At 42.0% G+C, this 20,669-nt stretch overlaps 1 protein-coding gene and 1 pseudogene across 1 annotated transcript in view; one reads left to right on the plus strand and one right to left on the minus strand.

Annotated features, from left to right (window-relative positions):
* Window positions 1-2,670: 2,670 nt before the first annotated feature.
* Erc1 (ELKS/RAB6-interacting/CAST family member 1) overlaps window positions 2,671-20,669 on the minus strand; it is a 561,464-nt gene continuing 543,465 nt past the window's right edge. The window contains exon 19 of the mRNA XM_004638944.3: window positions 2,671-7,923. Coding sequence (XP_004639001.1) covers window positions 7,786-7,923 — 138 coding nt within the window. The 3' untranslated portion in view covers window positions 2,671-7,785. The remainder of the gene's footprint in view (window positions 7,924-20,669) is intronic.
* LOC105743183 lies at window positions 12,115-15,219 on the plus strand (annotated as a pseudogene).

The raw sequence follows: 20,669 nt of genomic DNA on the forward strand, positions 1-20,669 counted from the left end.
GGGCTCTGAGAACTGCTGTTCCTGGAATCTCATGCTAGGGATTGCTGGAATGAGTTTTCTCACCTAGCTGGGAGCTCCTGGGGAGGTGGCCAGAAGTCTGGGTGGAAGAATACTCCAAGGGCAGAATTAGGTTTAAATTCTAGCTTTACTCTGTCCCAGCTGTCTGAGGTTAGGACTGTCTTAGGTACTTTTCACTCGTTGCTGGGACAAATACCCCACACTCAAAACGAAGGAAGGAAAGGTTTATTTAGCTTACAATTTGTGGAGGTTTCAGTCTGGCTCCAAGGCAAATGGCAGCAGTTCGTGATGGCAGAAAACAATGAAGAGCAGAGAAGAACAATAGCTGCGGCATCCCTGTCTTCCTTCTATGCTGACACTGTGGCACGATGAAGACCGGGACTTCTCCAAGAAAGTGGGGCCGCAGACTTCTACAATAAAGCAAGGTGGGCGAGCAGCGGAGAAGACTTCCTCAACTCCTTCATACACATTTTTTATTTTAGGGAAGGGTCTACAGGGCGTTCATGATATCACTACTAGATCGGACTGGTAGTGATCCGCCTGTTTATAGCTTCCCGAGCTGGAATTACAGGCACATGCCACCACGCTCAGTCTCAATTGCTGTCTCAGCGTGCCCCGGGGGCAGGGTAGGCACCACAGGCCCCAGGATCAAAACCCCTGCCCCTGCTTGCAGGTGCTTTAATCCGCTGAGCTATTTGGCTGGCCCTATATACACTTAACATTGAGTCTCTCTGGATAACCCCCCCCACCCCCGTCGCACTCTAGGGCGGAACCAATGGCGCCCCAGGGCGGGGCCCCACTGGGCGGAGCCCATCCAGCCAAGCTTCTAAATCAAGTTGACACAATGTATCAACTACCTCAAGGACATTTTAAATTAGTCCTTGCTTCATCCGCAAAATGGGATAACAAGACTGCCCTCACAGGAGTGCTGCAAAAATGAAGTGAGAACAACTACACCCAGGGCTGGGAACTGAATATGCAGGATGACAAACAAGTCACTAGCTACTTGTCTTTGTGTCCCTTGGGCCCATAAACAGCAACATACAAGATGAACCGTGCATTATGCTAACTGCTGAAAGGCAGTCACTGGGTTTCTGGGAAGAGGTTCAGGATGGGGGCTGGACAATATAAGTGATCATTTACCTTACTCTGGAGTCTTGAATACACACAGAATAGGGACAGTGGTTCAATGAGGCACAGGAACCTGATGCTCAGCTTCATCACTGACTCATTAGCCTATCTCTCTGCAGCTACATCCTGTCCCGCTCCTCTTCCCACACACCTGCCAGCAATTAACAGGTGAAAAAGCAACTTCATACTCTTAAAGCAAACTTAAAATACAACCCTTTAAGTACTACTACTCTTAAGAGTACAACTTTTTACCCTTAAAGCAGCGTTTAGGAAGGAATACACATAACTGTATTTTTATTGACTTCTGGCTTGTGACAGAGGCAATGAAAGCAGTAAAGGAAGGAGCACCTGCAAGGTCACAAGTCCCAGGAAAGTGGGGAAGTGTGTGGTGTCACTACTGGCCCTGACCAGTTCTTTATCATGTGTGACAGCCTGAAGCATTCCACTTAAAAAAACAAGTAATAGTGGTATTTTCCAATTCAGAGGAAAACCCAAGTTAATGGATGAAAATTTCAATCAAAAGTTCTCATATATTTTTCTCTAACCCATGATGTCTGGATCCACTGACTGCCAGTAGACCACACTGTCAATAAGTAAGTCAGAGATGATGAATGGGATGGTCTACAAATGGCTGACCAAGACAACCTGACAGCTCCTGTGGACACATCTGCTTGTGGTTGTGATTTTTACGTAGTGTGTAACTCATGCTCTGCCAAATTATTCCTGTTCCACTGGATGAAGTTACAGGCAAGTTTTCTGTTCCTAAGGCCATGCCTCCCAGGCGCTCCTTGACCAGGCAGGACCTCTGAGAAGCTGTTGTTCCTGGAGGAAAACACAGAAAGCTGGGCACTGGAGGACAGTGTGGACCACTACTCTGCAGGTTGAATGCGGTGGGCAGCACAACTTACACTGAAGGAGGGAATACAGAAACTAAACTTTTGGATTTGTTTCTGGGGTAGACACAGAAATGAATCTACCCAGACAATAAATTCTCATAAAAGAAATTCACCAGAGTAATCTCTTACTGAGCACAAGATCCCAGATCAGGAGTGGCGGTGACAGTTCTCACACACAGTAGCTCTTGGCTCCTTTTACTCCCGGCATTCACTTTATTGGCCAACTCAGCACACACATTCAAGTCAATACGTCAGAACACACTGCATGAACAAAATCTCTTGAGACATGGCCATGCTCACTGTTTTGCTCTCCTGGCATGAGCAGCTCCACCACCTCTGGGAGGCAGATACTCAGGGCTCATGATGTGAAGGAAAAGGGAGCTGGAGAGGGACAAGATAGCCAGAGCTCCAGTGGGAACCTAAGGTTACGGCCTCTCAACATCGGTGGGCCTGTGGATGAGGCCCCAAGCCCCGCAACGTGTGTGGAGTCCCTGGCTCTCAGGTTACCAATACCTCCAGAGCTGACCTCCAGGGAACCACTGGTCTCTTACTGCTCTTCCAGGAGTAAGGACATAACTTGCCTGATGTCAGATGAAAAGACTCAAAGCACGCAGCACAGTTTTTAAATAACTTTATAATTTCCTGATGGATTTAGTTTGTGAATAAAAAAGAAAAACATGAACAAAGTGTTTACAGTAATAAACAAGGCAAAGTTGAACAGAACACAATTTCTTTGAATGTCCTTGTCCAGCTGGCAACATGACCTCAGTAATGACACACGTGTACAGTTGAAGGCAGTAGGTGTGTTTGCATCACAGATACCACCATCAGGCTGCTGCTGCTGTTATTGAAAGGGACTCAAGCTACAATGGGCCAGTACCCAGCACTCCCCAGCTCCCCACTAAAGTGCAATGCATGTCTTTCAAAGAGGGGAGCAAATCCCAAACACCCATTCGGGACATCCTGACACTATGTGGTAGGCTCCTAGTCCTGCAGTGGGGAAGGCTGGCCTGACAGGTGGCAAGTGCCTTCCAGCAGGTCTGGCTGTCTCAGAGGACAGATGCAATACTGGTGTGGCATGGGAAGAAGGGCAGCTGAAGTGCTCACTCTGGCCTGGGGATGGGTTCTCACTTCAGCATGGTTCACTGTCTTTCCTGACTATGGTATCTCTAGGGCCTGACTAGAGTCAGGGCCCAGGAGATGTGGGCTTAAAAAGCTTCAAGGGAAAGAAATCTAGGGTCTGAGTTGGAAGGAACCAAGTTTTGAGAACAACTCATTGCACTGGATTGCAGGCTCCAGGCTGGCCAGTGTGGCCCTATGGGATGGTCACTGGACGATATAGCACCAAGTGGGTAGGAAAAAGGTTCTGTGGCCTGCCTGGCAGGGGCCAAGGAGTCAAAACCCAGTTGCCACACAATGCTAGGCACACTGCGCAGGGACCTAGATGGAGTCAGGGTAGTTCTGGGTCATCGACTCTGAGACCTGCACCCAGAGGTCCTGAGGATGTATGGGAGAATCCTGGCACGACTGAGCGCCTCTGTGCTCCGAGATTCTCATTTCTCTTATCCGGCAGTTGTCAGCCACACGCAGGCAGTCACCTCCCCGGAGTGGAGTGCTGGTCTGGCTGACACCTCAGCCAGTGTGTGTGGGGGGAGGAGTTTGGCTGCCCCATAGCTTGAATTTCTTTATTAACATGGTATTGGTTTGCATTTTAAAAACACAGATTTTTTTCAGTTCTACAGCTACTTTTTAATGTTTTAGTATTTGCAACAAAGGACACAAAGTAACTGCCCCAATTCTCTGAATCACACAGACAATATTGACAAGCACAGAAACAAAAAGAGGTGGGAGGGGACAGAAAGTCACTCCCTCAAATTAACCCCTAAAACCACTTTTCCCCTAAAAGGGGCAGGAGAAAAAATACCTACAACAGAGTCACAGCACTCACTAAACACATTGGAAAAAAAAAGTCAGGAGACACTTGGTTATACTTTAACCCTAAAAAGTTTAGAAAGTTTTTGCTTAAAAAGAGTAGGTAAAGACAGCCATTTTGTTCAGAAGGATTCCACTTAATGTATATTTTCTTTCTGGATAATATTCTCTGTCACATGGGGAAATCTGTAGGTTCTTTTTCAAACGTTCTTTGGAGGATTCTAGTCCTTCCTGAGAAACCCAGGAATTGGCAGTGATGGAGGGCTGGGCTCACAGAAGGCAGCTCGCGTGCTACAGTCAACTCTCCTCTTGCTCCTCTTCACAGGAATGGACTTCTGCAGGTAGGGACATGAGGATAGGGAGGCACATAGGAAAGTCACTGACACTGTTGACACAGGGTGCACTGGAGCTTGGAAAGGCCAAGGGGGATCTCATTCTATGGAGCAACAGATTCCTTGCTTTGCTCTTTCCTCAAAGACCCTGAGAGTAGCCAATGGGCCTATGCATAAGTGACGAGGTCAGACTGCAGGGAGTGATGGTTCCTGGATCAGCAGTCCAGATGCCAATCATGACCATCAGTGGGCAGGGGCGAGGGCAGCCATGGACTAAAAACTCTGTGATGACTTCTTTTCCCTCTTCTCTCACTCTGGTGAGTGGTAAGTGATCCATTTCTTCATGGAAAGCATATTTTAATTGACAAAAAGTGGCAGGTCACACTGCCTCTAGCAACACTGAAGGTGGTCTTGGCTTCAATCTGCTTTCCTATTATTTTAAAGCTCCAATGTAAAGAGATGCATTTAGATCTTTAGATTGTAAGGTTTCATGGACAAAGTTAGATTTGAGATAAATTTAGGATTCTCTCATTTCTTAATTAAAGATCATTTAAAGTCTTTTCCATTACAAATGGTATTCCAGTCCTTACAAATCTCAATTCAGATACTTTACTGTTAACTCAAAAACTACCCAGGATCCAGGGAGATGAAAAGATGAGAACCACACAGCACTTCTTTAGTCATGTGTCCCAGGTGGCCTCTACCCTTTTTTCTCACAGTCCTCTTCATGACAACTTTGGTTTGGAGTATAGACTTTCAGGTACTAAAGGGTGACTAGATTTGTCAACAGAACAGATATGAATGGGGAAGACGACAAGAGCCTCACAGTGAGTTCTCAAAGCTATACACACGAAGTGGCAGGGGAGTGGCCTGCAATTCCATGAATACCACAGGAGGGTCATGGAATCCCAGTGTGGTGGGAGTTGTGCACTTCACAAATGTTGACTCACTGGAAGATTCTGAATTCACTAAAGTACCCCCAGTGCTGAAAAATGAATTCACTTTGTCCCTACAATATAAAAGAAGGCCATGTTTACTGTCAGACATCAGCCAAACAGTTCCCAGGATCATTTGAGTTGCTAGACTGCTACCCAAGAAAGATTACAGACTTCTTGCCGGGCTGCATAGAGGTGGTCTGCTCTGGAAATTTTTCTTCCTAGAAGCACCTGTCAGAGGGCTTCACAGTTTTTCTGAAAGGGAAGTGCTCATGGAGGCTAGGTTGAAGAGAACATAGTAAGAACAGTGAGAGCCACATACTGAAAGGTCAGAGTGGCAGCCACTGCACTAGGTGACAGAAGCTGATGGGTAAGTCCAGGGAGCCTGTCTATGTCCCTTGCCGTGTCTGGGCATGTCCTCTTCTGCTTTCTCTATTCCACTCTAGCCCTGAAAAGGCCATTATCATACCTCAGTTCCTTATACTATTATGGCCAAAGTGAGAATCTAGTATTTCAGCCCTGCAATATTTCGTACTTTCTACAAGACTTAAGGGCAGTCAATAAATATACAGAACTGAGGTAACTGCTTATCACAAACCACCACTTGCCATCTAATCCATGCACCTCCTCCAGCCAGCCATCCAGCAAAAAGCAGCTCAGTGAGAGGTTTATGGACAGAGCTTATTAAAGCCTTTAATAAGGAGTACCCCATAGTGTCTCACAGGAAAGGGATTGTTTTATAGCAGGAAAGCAGGGGAGCTACAGAAGTGACTATGTAAGTTAATGGGACAGGAAAGGAGATCCTAGACTGGTGGCTGTGAGGTCTTTCCATGCAGCATGAAGTCTCTTGGGTAAGTGCAAAGGAGAGAAGAGATCCAAGACAAAAACACTTACTCCAGCAACTCTTCTCAGAAGATGAAAGGGTTTAGAGGGGTTTTGGTGAGAGAAGTGGTCAGAAGGCAAGCTTTGGGTCAAGTGGTCTATTTCTTGGTACCTAATTATTTGCAACTGTCATTGTCTTTGAGAAAATTATCTCCAAAATTCTAATTCCTTCATCTGGACTTACACTTTTTGGATTTCAGCATAGAGCTGGCTGAGTTCTGAGTTTTATGTTAAAAAAAAAAAAAAAAAAAAAAAAATCTCTTTACAGTGGGTACCCAGAGTCTTCTAAACAGGACATAGTTTAAGGGTATCAACCACAAACAGCAAACCCTAGCCCATCAACAGCGATACTACAAAAAGGTGATGAAAATCCAAACCTATCACTTCCTTTATAACAAGAACTATTGACTTGTGAGATTTTTTCTAGAAAAGCCACCTTCTGTTCAGATGAGGGTGGGGAAAGGTCTGATGCTTTACTGCTTTGACTTAAGCAAGTATGTGTCAAAGAACCTACCATACATTTTCATCACTGAAAAGAGACATTTTCAAGCATGAGTATGTGACACATTGACTTGCACTCAGTAGGGATTTTCATAAATAATCTCTGAATAAAGGAATGCAGGATGGAATGTGTGTGGGATAAGACAAACTCATTTGTCCTAGAAGACGGTTCCCAGTAGTGAATGGGGCTTGGATTCTGAGAACACAGGTCAAGGGCAAAGTGAGGAGTGATGGATTCCATGCTTCAGAAATTACTATGCTGCAGAGGCTGGGTGTGGGTGGAGGGAGGCAGGTGGCATTCTGGGAGTTGTAGAAAGAAATTGGACTGACCCCAAGGAACGTTACCTTCTGGAGAAGTGAATGGGTGACAAGAGGGCTCCATATGTCAAGTTCTCCAGGTGAGAGATATTCAATCTAACAATGAAGCATGGGAAGATCAAATGTCTTAAGAGGGAGCAGGGTTAGGATCACTCACATCTTCCTCCTTTAATGAGGAGGAGCAAGAAAGATGAGACAGACAGGGCTGGAGTGAAGACACACTTGGAGCTGAGTGCTAGCTAAGTTAGCACAGCTCAGCCTCTGCCCCCAATTCCTATAAACCACTATACAGGAAAAACATAAATGAGAGTAAAAAGAGAAGTTGGTTGTTCTCTTTGTCTTTGATCTTTTTATCTCCATCCCTTTTTCTATGCTTTTTCAAATTGTTTTACCTTTTGGAAGAAAGCACCCACTGTGATATTAAAACACTCAATGCTCTGCTCTACTGTGAGAATTCTCTTGCTATGCTGAACTTAGGACACAGTCCAGATGTGGCTGTCCTGTCAGAGGACAGAAGTGAGTGGGCTCTCTACTTCAAGTCCCCCTGAGGGTAGAGCACCAGCTTCCACAGCTCTCCACTTCTGATGATAGGAGGTCAATTCTTCACGGAGACAGCCATTTGCCTGCCTTGGACACCAAGAAAATTAATGCAGAGACAACACTCAAAGCAGAAAGGCAGAGTAAGATGTAGAAACAGGCTGCAACCATACTTCTTCAAGTGAGCAAGACAGGATGGTGACGTTTGGTGCCAAGGTGTTTCTGACGTCTATTCCTTGTGGTTTCCCTTTCTTGGCTCCTTGGCTCACAGCTGCTGGGTTGGACACTTCTCCTAAGGCAGGGTCAGGATGACTCTTCCAGGGCATTGACCACCTGCTCCAGGATGTCAGGGCAGTGGTCTGCTATCTGTTGCAGGATGGCGTTGGCAAACTCCTGAAGCTCTGCATTGTCCCGCTCACACTTTTCTAACTCATTCTGAAGCTGAAAATGAAAGGGGAGGTAGATTTCAGATAAAATAAAACAATTTGCACTGAATTAAAATTACTGCTTAGCAAAAAAAGGACGTAGAAGAAAAAAGAATTACTGCAAAATAATCCAATATAGTCCAGTAGTCCATAACACTAGTGGGTTATCTGTAGGACTGGCAATGTCAAAAGTTGTTGACTTGAGTCTTTTACAGCTCAGCTTATTAATATACTTTATTTATTATTTATTTTGCTCCGAATGCCTTCAGGGCAGGTTTGGCTGGCTTGAGTTGTGGGGATCGAACCACAGCAACCTGAGCCTGACTGCTTTGTTGAAGCAGCCACTTAAGAACTGAGCTAAGGGGCAGGCCCCCCAGCTTTACTTTTTATACTTCATTTTTATACTTTTCTGCTGGATGGTTAAGACCAAGATAAAGTAAGATCTATGAAACAAGAATTGTAGCTTTTGGATCTGATAAAGTCAGTCAAAGCCCCTCAGGATTTGTCTTGAGACTCTGTACCTCAGATTGTAGATCTTTTGTCAGTGTCAGCCATGTGATTTTCTATTATCTTGTTTTGAAATTCTGTATTTTGTTTTAATTACTGTCTTTAAAATAAAAAAAAGGGCGGGGGGGGCAGGGAGATGGCTCACTAGAATAAGCACTTCTCTGGCAAGCACAAGGGCCTGAGTTCAATCCCCAGCTCTGCAATAAATAAATAAACCAATAAAATAAATTTACAAAAGAATGAAGGAGAATGGAGAGTCACTTTTGACAATCGCTAACTGAGGAAACAACAAGTTAGATGAAAAATATGAAGCAGAGCAGGTTTTAGAAAAGAGGGAAAAATTTTTATTATAAAACTGGGCACATATCATGCTGGCCCTGCCCCTGGGGGCGCACTGAGATGGGACTGAAACTGGGCATGGTGGCGCATGTCTGCAATCCCAGCAACTGGGAGGCTGTAAACAGGAGGATCACTATGAGATCAATCTATGCAGTGAGATCTTGTACACCCTGTCCTAAATACAAAAACAAAACAAAACAAAACAAAAACAAAAAAAAAAAAACCCCAAACCAACTGGGCACATATGACACATGCCTATAACTGGAGCACGCCAAAGGCTGAGATAGGAGGATCATGAGTTTGCGGCCAGCCTGGGTTACACAATGAGTTCAAAGTTTGTCTGGACTACACCATAAAATTGTATCTCCAAAAAACAAAAAATAAACCCTCCTCCCAAATACAGTTAAGAATATGGTCTCTGGGGTTAGAATGTCTGGCATTCAATGTCGTTTTTTATCTGTAAGATGAAGAAATAACACTTTGACATGGTTGTTTTAGGGATTAAATGAACAAAGAAAGCAGAAAGGAGATGATTAGTACTATTCTCTATTGTATTTGAAGAAGCTAATTCTTAGCTCACAGCATATAGATTCTGACAGTAGAATTAAAATATGGTTCCCTTTGCTTTTTTTTTTTTTGCATTTAGTGCAGGATCTATAGGGTCTCGCTATGTAGACTGGACTCCTAGTGATCCTCCTGTTTACAGCCTCCCAAGTATTGGGATTACAGGCATGCGCCACCATGCCCAGTCTCATTCGCTGTCTCAGCATGCCCTGGGGGGGCGGGGCTGACAGATCAAACCCCCATCCCCTGCTGTCTGCCGAAGCAGGCACTTTAATCCTGAGCTATCTGGATGGCCCTGCCTTTGCTTTTTGATCTACTTGCTTTTCTGTGCAATCTTATTTATTTAATAGCATAAACTATAACATCTAACAATTATCAAGCATTCTGGACACATTAGGCATTATGCTACACTTTATATGACTATCTCATTAAATGCTTCTGCTGCACCAGGACTTGGTGTAGACTAAGTCTGGCCCTTGAATGAGCCAGCCAGATTTAGAGAATACTAAGTCCTGATACATCTTAGGGTGTAGCTGTGTCACACAAATATGCCATGTAGGGAAAGCTAGGGGCCAGCTGCCTTGTCAAGACAGCTGCACAGACAACAAATCTAGAACATAGGCAGGTAGGAAGAGTTTAGCACTTGAGACTCAGTGGAACTGAAGCCAACCAAGGAAAGACATGAGGTTGTATTGTTTCAGGCTCCCATCTCAGGCTTTCCCAGGAAGATTCTAGACAACTCTCGTTTATATTCTCATACAGGCATTTGTGGCCTGCATGCTCTATTAGTCACTTATTTCCCATGAAAGAGTTTCTATTCTAATTTGGCTTCTCTTAAGTAGATATCATGAAATTACTAAACATTTTAGTTTAATAACTTTTTTTCAAGTTTTTCTGGCTGATTTAAAAAGTGATACACACAGGGGCTGGGGAGATGGCTCAGTAGAGTAAAGTGCTTGCCTGGCAAGTGCAAGGGCCTGACTTCAATCCCCAGTTCCGAGAAAAAAAAAAAAAAAAAAAAAAGTGCTACACACATATTCAGAAAATTTAAAAAAGTGTTAAGCGTCAAAGACCAGTTAATAGAAAAACAAAATACGAATAAAAACCTCATAGAAGAAACACAAATAACTGGTAAGCTGAGCAACATCCAACCTTGTTAATAGTTAAAAAATTACAAGGCAAATAAGATGCTTCCTGTGTCTCATACATGAGTCTGGCAAAATGGGTACTAGCAAACAAGTAGAGGTGGGAATACAGACTGCTCAGCAGTTTGGGGTCATCAACCAAATTTAATTGTACATATCCACTTTTAAGACCAGAATATAGGTCTTTCTGTGTGTAACACCACAACATCAGTTTTTGCAGCAAAAATGTGAATTTAAAACTATAAATATTCTTCAAAGCTGCATGTTTCTCCCCCTTTTTTTGAGACAGGCCCTTGTTTTGTAGTTCAGTCTGGCCTTGAACTCCGTATGTACCCCCGGCTGGCCTTGAACTCATGGTGATCCTCCTACCTCTGCCTTCTCTAAATGTTGAGATTACATAGGTGTGTGCCACCACACGTAGCTCAATCCTAAGACACTGAAAAGGGATAGTTACAAGTATATACACTATTCACTTAAACTATTAACTGGCCAATAGAAAGGAATGAAATTCTGATAAATGCTACACAGTAGGTCTAGCTAATATATATTTACATAATACCATTCTGGTATGTAAAAGCCAGTCACAAAAGATTGCATATTGTATGATTCCATTTTCATGTAATATCCAGACAAGGTAAATTCAGAGTGAGAAACTAGACAAGTGGTTGTCTAGGACTGGAATATGATGGGGTAGCTAGGATTAACTACCAGCGGGTATAAGTTTCTTTTGGGATGATAAAAATATTTGAAAATAGATTAACAGTGATGGATGCACAACTTTGAAAACATATGAAACATACTGAATTACATATATGAAATGGGAAAATTATATGGCATGTGGATTATATATTCAAAAACCTATAAGAAAGTATAAATGACCACTCAGAAGTAGAGAGAAGTAAAGGCTCTTGCTCTTTGCCTCCACCATGAAAGGTTGCTTTCTGCTGTGTGCTGCTCTGCATTGGACCCAGCTGAGTATGGACTGAAGCCTCCAGTAACTGTTAGCTAAATAAACCTTTCCTTCCTTCAAAAAAAAAAAGAAGTAGAGAGAAGTAGAAAGAAAGTATTATTCCTTTCAATTTGAACAGAAGGAGGAAGAACGTGCATTGATAGCAGAGGACAGAAATAGGGTAATTTCAAATGGAGAAAGAATGGGAGCTAAGGCAGAAAGCAGAAAAATGTGGCTGGGTGTTCCCAGAAGTTCAGGGCTATAGGAATTATTGGATCTTGACTGAGTAACACTAGCTCTTCGAGAGTGACAAAGGACCTGGCCTGGCTGGGCTTCGGGAAACACCCATGGAGATCCTCTCTGCATTACACAGTTTCAACTATGGGGCCCTATAGTTCATTTCAGACACCTCACTACCAGAAACACAGGGAACAACTGGAGTAAGTTCAAAGAAACATAAAGGTATGATTAAGAAGCTGAAAGGACCAGTTTATGACAAAGAATTAGAAGGACTAAATATATAGACTCAAACTCAGTGAATATTAAAGAAGGAAGGAAATGTGATTATTACCTGTGAATGTTAGGGGAGTGAAGTGACTTAGCACTGGAGGAGGAAGTAAGACTACAAGTAATGAAACTGAGGAAATAAGCAAAAGCACGCTGCCTGTGCCTAATAGCTCTGCTCCCTGTCCCTGTGCCTACCATGGCCACTATTCAGCAGCTGGTAGGAAGATGGTGTCTGCTGGGCAGCAAAAGCCCTGAGGACTACATGAAGGAGTTAGGAGTGGGAGTAGCTATGTAAAAAATGGGTGCAATGGCTAAGGCAAATTGTATCACACTTGTGATGGCAATCACCTTACCCTTAAAACTGGCAGCACCCTGGAGACAACAGTTTTCTTGTAACCTGGGAGAAAAGTTTGAGGAGACTACAGCTGATGGCTGAAAAACTCAGAAATGGGAAAATTATATAGCATGTGAATTATATATTTAAAAACCTGTAAGATTTTTAAACCTTCTAGAAGCTTCTGCACCTTTACAGATGGTCTGCTGAAGAGCACTGGAGTGGGATGGGAAAGAAAGCACAATAATCAGAAAACTGCAAGATGGGAACTGAGTTGTGGATTGTGCTGTCAACAGTATCACCTGTACTTAGGTCTATGTAAGAGGAAAACAAATATCATCTCTTGGACAGGAATTAGCTTTGAGAATGAATCAGCTCAGTTCAATGAGAAATCTCCATACTTCATTTACTTTTGTCATTATTTTGCTCAACTGTCTTTATCACAAGCATTTTACATGCAACTATTGCAAATTGTTGATTTCATCAGGATCATGTCTTTGGTTAGTAAATAAATACATAAATGTGTTTATGCTAATGATGATGATGATAATAATAGCAGCAACAACAAATCCAGAAGTAGATAAGGCTATGCTTTTTCTCAAGTTCTAATGAATTATTTTCTTAGGAAAAGGCAATTACAAGTAGAGGAATCTGAAGGACCAAAACATTTAGAGAAGGAAGTATTCCTTATTATTACCTGGAGTTGCTTTCCATTTGGTAGATTTTATGGGAAAGCAGGTACCAAAAGTGGGCGTGGCTGAACAAGGAGAGATGTTGTTTGAACCATCATATGTTAATTTTTTTTTTTGATTTGAAACAATCTCAGAGATCATTCTCTCTTGTGAAGCTAGAATTATTTTTCTTTTACTCTTTCCCTCCCTCCTTCTTTCCTTTCTTTTTCATTCTGGGGACTGAATCCAAGGCCTTGCCACTGAGTACACCCCCAGGCCAGGAATTACCTTTTAAAATGAGGACTTCAGTTTTGCTGACTTGAAATGCAAAGCTTTGCTCATCTTTTTTTGGGAGTGTGGTGGCAGTGACAGGATTGAACCCTTTGCAATGAACTACATTCCTAGCTCTTTTAAAATTTATTGTTTTTATTTTGAGACAAGGTTTTACTAAATTGCTCAGGTTTGGTTTGTATTTACAATTCTTCTGCCTTAGCCTCTTACAGTGTTGGGATAATGGGCGTGGGCTGCTGTGCTTGATTCAGTCTGTCAAAAAAGCAAAGGAATGGGCTTGTTTAGGTCATTGAAAAAGAGGGGCCATTATCTTCACATATTTTGCTAACTTGTATTTTACATGTTTAAAAAAGGGAAAAGTTTTGTATATATGGTTTTGGAGTACAGTGAATCCTGTGGACACATGAAACAGTATATTCTAGCTGTGATTTAATTCATGAGATCTCACTGAATATGCTCGCTGCCTTTCTTGTTTTTTTTTTTTCTTTCTTTTCTTTTTTTTTTTTTGGTGTTGAAGATTGAACTCAGGGCCTCCCACATGAAATAAGTACCCACTCTACCATACGCCCAGCCCCTCCTGCTGCCCACAGCCCACTCCTATCCCTTCCTTTCACCTTCCACCAAAGAGAGGTCCATTTAGACTTAAAAGAGAATTTATCAAAGGATACAGAACATCTTTTTGGAATTTAACAAAAACACTTATATCCTACTTAAAATGAATGAACTCTTTTTCTCTTTGTAGACCTAAGAATAAGCAATTCAAGATCTTCCAGGTTCTCTGATTTTAGCTGGACTCTAGACTAGCTTTTATTTTTTTGAGGAACTGGGGATTGAACTTAGGCCCTTGCGCTTGCCAGGGAAGCACTTATTCCACTGAGCTGTCTCCCAGGCCCCCTAGACTGGCTTTTAAAGATCATTTTACTGGAAGCTTGGTCTCCAACCTGCAGTGCTACTGGGAGGTGGTAGAACAAACTTTTAAAAAAAGTGAGGCCTATAGAGAGTTCTTTAGGTCATGGGGGTGGGGAAGATCCTTGAAGGGGATTATGGGACCCTGGTCCCTTCTTCTCCCTCTCTGTCATTTAGCCTTGATGTCAGGATTTTGCTTACATATTCCCCAAGGAGTCTCATCCATTCACAGGTGGGGTTCTGGAAGGTGATTATAGCTGACTTTCTGTTAGCTGGTAGGGTCTGGTCAGAAGAGGCAGATCAGTGGGGACATGGCTTGGAAGGGGACCCCTCCCTCTCTCGTTCCTCCCTTCACTCCTGCTCTGCTTCCCCTACCATGAGGTGAGCAGTTTTTCTCTATCCAGACATTTCTACCATGCTGTTCTTCCTTGGAGACTGCTCACAAAAGACTGAAACCTCTATAATCTGTGAGCCAAAATACACTTTTCCTTCTTTCAGTTTAGGTGTCAGGGATTGCATCCAAGAAATGAGAAAAGTAACTAAGATGACAGGAACAGTTTACTTTTGCCATAAGCTCTCCAACCATGATAAGCTGCTTCACCACAGAGTTTTAGACTCACATTTTCAAGAGTTTGTCCTTATAAATGCTCCATTTATCTGTCAAATCATACTATTAATATTATTTTCTTTTTCTTTTCTTTTTTTGCAGTGCTGGAGATGGAACCCAGGCCTTGTAAAGATGAAGCAAGAACTCTACCAACGAGCTATATCCCTAGTCCTATGTGTATTATTCAATAAACTGCTTTCTTTTAATTACTATAAACATTTTCTAAAATATAATTTAATTAATTCCCATTGTTGGATAATTAATTTGTTCTCAAGTTTTTGCTACTATTAGTATTTATGTATTGAACTTTCCTGTATATAGGCTTTGTAGGCCTAGGACTATTTTCTTAAAATTCCTGGGTTAAATTGGTATATGCTTGTTTAAAATTTTAGACATACAGCCCTTTCAGCCAGAACTGTCACCTTCCAGTACTTTGCCAAAATGACCAAACACAAAGGGCAAGAGGAGGGGAACCCAGTTTATGTTATCTAGGCCTTTTAGAAAACATGGGGGAGGGGCTGGCCTTAGCTCAGTTGTTTAAGTGGCTGCTTCCACAAAGCTGTCAGCCTCAAGTTGCTGTAGTTCGATCCCCACAACACACCAGCCAGCCAAACCACCCCTTAGGGCATTTAGAGCAAGAAAAAAAAAAAAAACAAAAAAAAACTTAGAAAACATGGGGTTGTTCCTTTGGCTACATACATGTGAATCTACAAAAAGTCTGATACTGCAAACATCAAGGGAATGCCTACTGTGCAAAAAGAATGCCTCTTTAAGTATTACTGTGGCAATAGGAAGCACCTACAATATTACCCAACATGCTGTTGGCACTGTTGTAAATAAACAAGTTAAGGGCAAGATACTTGCCAAGAAGATAAATGTGCATATTAAACACTCAAAGAGTCACAACAGCTTCCTGAAACATGTCAAGGAAGATGATCAGAAAAAGAAAGATGCCAAAGAGAAAGGTATCTGGGTTCACTGAAGTGCTAGCCTGCCCCAGCCAGAAAAGCACACTTCATGAGAACCAATGTGAAGGAGCCTGAGTTGTTGGAACCTATTCCCTATGAATTCATGGCACAATCTGGGGCTGTAGCTCTGCCATTCAGCACCTAATTGGCAGCTTAAGTGTTCTAGGTCCTACTTAAAAATAAAAAACCATCCTATGATGTAAGGATGGTTTTCTTAGTTGAACAGGTGTGTGGTACCTTTTTATCTCAGAAATGTTTGGAGTAGATTTTCATTGTACCTAGTAATTGTGTCATCTTTTTTCTTTTTCTTTTTTTAATGTATTTATTACAGGGTCTACAGGGCTTCACTACAGAGATCAGACTCATAGTGATCTTTCTGTTTTCAGCCTTCCAAGCAATAGGATTACAGGTGCATGCCACCATGCCCAGTCTCAATAGCCCTCTCAGTGGACCCCAGGGCCGGGGCTGGCATGGCAAACTAGGGATTGAATCCTGGGTCCCTGTGTCTGCCTAGGCAAGTGCTTTAATCTGCTAAGATGTCTAACTGGCCTGTACCTAGTCTTTACTCTTGCAAATTTTTCTTGTTAAAAGATATTTCTGAGGTATTGTGTAGGTGTATACCCAAATGTTCAAATATTTATGAAATATTTATATTGGCTTGAAGAGTCTATAAATCACCATGGGAAAAAGATGTATTAAAACAAGTGGAAGTCACTTCAGCTAAACAAATGGAAATCTACTTCATTTAAATAAATTGTCTAAAGAAAATAACTCTTAGACATATGATGAATTACTCTAAAACCAATAGTAATTTTCAGCTCACAAACAAGTAAGGTTGCCATTTCCCCACTCTCACAATATACTGGAGAATTAGCCAGTCAAATAAACAAATACATACACACAGCCAAACAAATCACCTACCTTGGTTATCTTCTAAGTATCAAAAAGATACTGGTACTGGTACTGGAGCCCAAAATTGAGGCCAATCATTTAACAATGTATTTATCTGCCACCCTTTCTGTCAAATTTCTGTTAATGCCTTTGCAGGGTATGTTTCTTTTTCTTTTTCTTTTCTTTTTTTTTTTTTTTGCAGGGTATGTTTCTTTTGATTCACTTTCTTGATTTCTAATAGCCTGGTCACAACTATAATATAGGCTCTAAAGAAACTTTTTATAAGTTTCTAAAGACCAAACCCAGGGCCTTGTATGTGCTAAGCATGTATTTTATATTGGTATCAAGTGATACCCCTAGCCTCTGAAGACCTTTTTGAGATCGCATTTGAAGTATCTATATATCTAACTGATGGGGTAGGGATGCAGCTTAATGGCAGCCGTTGGCCCAGCAGGTCATGTGTGGAGGTGCTAGGTTTGATTTTCATTACCATAAAACCAACAACCAACCAACCAAAAACCCAAAACCAAAACTGAAAAACAAACAACACCCCCCAAACCCTGAGAGCACACAAAGCAGAGTACATAAACTATTGAATATATAGTACCCCACTCTACTTAAGGTTCTCTAAAGATGGAAAATGGGACAAGTATAAAATATGAATGTGGCCTCTGGCAGGAATTTTCTTGCTATTGTCTGTTGAATGTCATCATAACATGTTTTGTTCTAGTAGCTATCCCAGCCCTTCTTAAGCTCAGAGAAGTAATATAGGAGTTAATATAAGTAATGTAAGACCCAAGAATCACAAATGCAACTGCAAGCCTTTCAGAATGTTCAAAGTGACAGATACTGGAAGAGCATGCAGTAGAGGAAAAAAAGGAATGCCACCACTTCTAGCACTGCTTGGTGCAGAGATAGACAAAGGAACCCCAGAAGAAAAACTGAGATTCAGAGATACGAGTATACGGTCTCATACCATCCAAGACATTGTCTGGAAGGGCCATTTACAGACTAAGTCACCCAGTTCCTTCCTGCTTTCAGCATTGGATAATTCAGCTGCGAGTACCAGCAACTGGGCTAGATGGAGGAATAGAAGCATAAGAGAACACTGAGCTGGTTGACTTAGGGAAACTGTCTCAGAACATTTTTCTATCGCTTGGCACAAGTCATGATTTTACAGTAGGTACCACATCTTTCCACAGCTAAACAAAAACATTATAGAGAGCTTCCAGAAAGCAAGGAAATATGAAATACTTATGACTAGAATCCCAGTACTTGGAAAGCTAAGGCAGGAGGATCACTATGAGTTTGAGGCCAGCCTAGACTATGTAGTGAGCTCAAGACCAGCCTCAACTACATAGCAAGACCCTGTCTTGAAAAAAAGAAAGAAAACGAAAGAAAGAGAGGAGAGAGGGAGAGAGGGGAGAGAGGGAAGAGAAGGGAGAGGGGGAGAGAGAGAAGGAGGGAGGGAGGGAGAGAGAGAGAGAGACAGAAAGAGAGAGAGGAACATACAAAGAAAAGAAAAATAATGCTTAAAGGAGAGAAGTAGCTAAGTATTTCTAACTTGGCCTCATTTCAAGGTAAGCAACTTGCCATGCACAGCCACAAAGGATGAGGTAGAAGAGAGGATGTACTGAGGGGAATGAAAAAAGGTTAGTTATAAGAGAGGCCACTGGATAAATTGTGTTGTGGCTGGCAGTGACTTAGATTAAGTCTTCTCTGCGGATGGTGTGGTAGAGGGCAGGAAATTACAAAGAAATGCCTACTTTGGTGTAAGCAGACAAGAATCTGAATTTGGGTATTAACAGCTGTGTCCCAGAATGCATAAGCCCTGAGGTCAGCTATAAAACTGGCAAAAGATTTGGAGCTCTGGAGGTGATGGATCAAAGTGAAATGGCTCTTTATTCTGGCTGGGTTTGGGCTACATACCATAACCTCAAATTATGGTAGGCTGTTTAGGATATATGGAAACATAAAATAACTTCCTATTTTAAATTTTAAATAACTAGAATAATACCGAAATGTAGTTTTTCATGTCTTTTTGTATTTGTTTTCCAGTGCTGAGGATTGAATCTAGGGCCTTCTGCAAATTTGGCATAATATTTATTGGACAAAACACACAATTTAATGTCTCCACCCACACAACTGCAGTGGAACAGCAACTGCCACGGTGATGACGGTAAGGTTGCTGCGTGGCTCCTGCTACCCGCTCTCTCATGATGAACCCCTTTGCCAGGCTAGGTTAGAATTTGCTTTATACGAAGGAGAGCGTGTTGTTACTTAGGTCAAAAGTAAGACAGATAGATGCTGGATGTGGTAGCACGCATCTGTAATCCTGGCACTTGGACAGTTGAGGCAAGAGAATCACCATGAGTTGGAAGCCAGCCTGAACTACATAGTAAGACCTTATCTAAAGAAAAAAAAAAGAAAAGAAAAGAAAGAAAGAAAAAGATGTTATTGCTTTCCAAGACTAACCTTGAACTGAATGGTCTAACTAAAAGAACATTTATGCTGTGCCAGCCCTGCCCCAGAGGCCACTGAGATGGCGTGGTGGCACATGTCTATAATCTCAGCTCTTGGGAGGCTGTAAACAGGCGGATCACCATGAGTCCGAGCTAGTAGTGAGACCCTGAACACTCTATAGACCCTTCCCTACAATACAAAACAAACAAACAAACAAACAAACCACAAAAATTAAAAAAAAAAACAAAACAAAAAAACCCATTTAGTTCTTTTTGGGTCTGTACATCAAACAAGTACAGTGCCAGTATGATGCTTCATAGCAATCTCCTTGAGAGTCACATGTTGATATAAAGGAACATCTAGCATTCCTTCCCTAACAGCAGAACACCAAGTACTTTAAGTCTCAAAGTATGAAGATTATCTAATTACTTTCTAGTATTATTTACAACACATTATGCCTGGCATACAGTGGGTGGATGGGTTCTTAAATTTTTACTGAATTAGCTGCTAGCCATATACCTGGGGGTAGCTAGATATTTTAAAGTTAATTACTCCATATTTTTATCATTACTTTTCAACGTTACAAATAGAACAAGAACAAATTAAGGCCTGGTGGTGTGACTTAGTATTAGAGTGCTTGTCTAGTATGCACGAGGCTTTGGGGTCAATCCCCAATGCCACAAGGAAAAGAATCCCACCCTCCAAACCAACCCCACCAAATTAAAAGCTTCTCTGCTTTCTAGCTACAGCACTGCAAACTCAGCATCTGATATTAGCAGTACTCTATCCCTGAAAGAAAGAACCCTGTTACAATTTCTAGTGAATCTGTGTAAATACAAAGCTCATCATTTCGTTTTCCTACTTCCTCCAATCCCAGGCAAGCAGTATTCTACGGCAGTACTAGGCAGACCAGTTCAGAAATTACGAGTCATAAGCCTCTCTAATCCCCTAAACAAGACAATTTAGATCCAAAGAGGTACAATGGCTGGCAGTTGGACCTCAGATATCTGCTTGAGGATAACACAAACTTCATACATATTATCTATTGAGACCAACCAGATATGCACAAGCCCTCCATAGAGAAGCAGATGCCTTTCCTTCCTCAGAGTGAAGTTTTACAAGGAGTTTGGCCTCACTAGCTACCAGACCTCTTAGGCTAGTCACATTCACTGTTGCTTTTTATTCATTTGAAAGTTAGAATTAGTCATTGTTTTTAAAAAAATTTTTAATGCATTTAGTATAGGGTCTATAGGGTCTCACTACACAGATTGGACTCACAGTGATCATCCTGTTTTCAGCCTCCCAAGTGCTGCAATTACAGGAGTTTGCCACCATACTCAGTTTCAACTGCCATCTCAGTGTGCCTTGGGGGTGGAGCCAGCATGGCGTGTGGTGCCCTTGCTTAAGCAGGTGTTTTAGTCCACTGAGCTATCTGGCTGGCCCTAGAATCAGTCATTATTTTGTGAAAGCCAACAATGGAGGTCAAAGAACTCTGGTAAAAGTGGCCAAATGAACTTGTGCTAGTGAGTCTATAGGACCTAATACCTGCTGTTGATACCGGTTACCCTAATCTCCCTATATTATAGCACAATACGGTACCACACAATGATCCAGTTTCAA

The sequence above is a fragment of the Octodon degus genome, unplaced genomic scaffold (assembly GCF_000260255.1).
Source record: "Octodon degus isolate 3935 unplaced genomic scaffold, OctDeg1.0 scaffold00104, whole genome shotgun sequence".
In the NCBI taxonomy this organism is placed as follows: Eukaryota; Metazoa; Chordata; class Mammalia; order Rodentia; family Octodontidae; genus Octodon; species Octodon degus.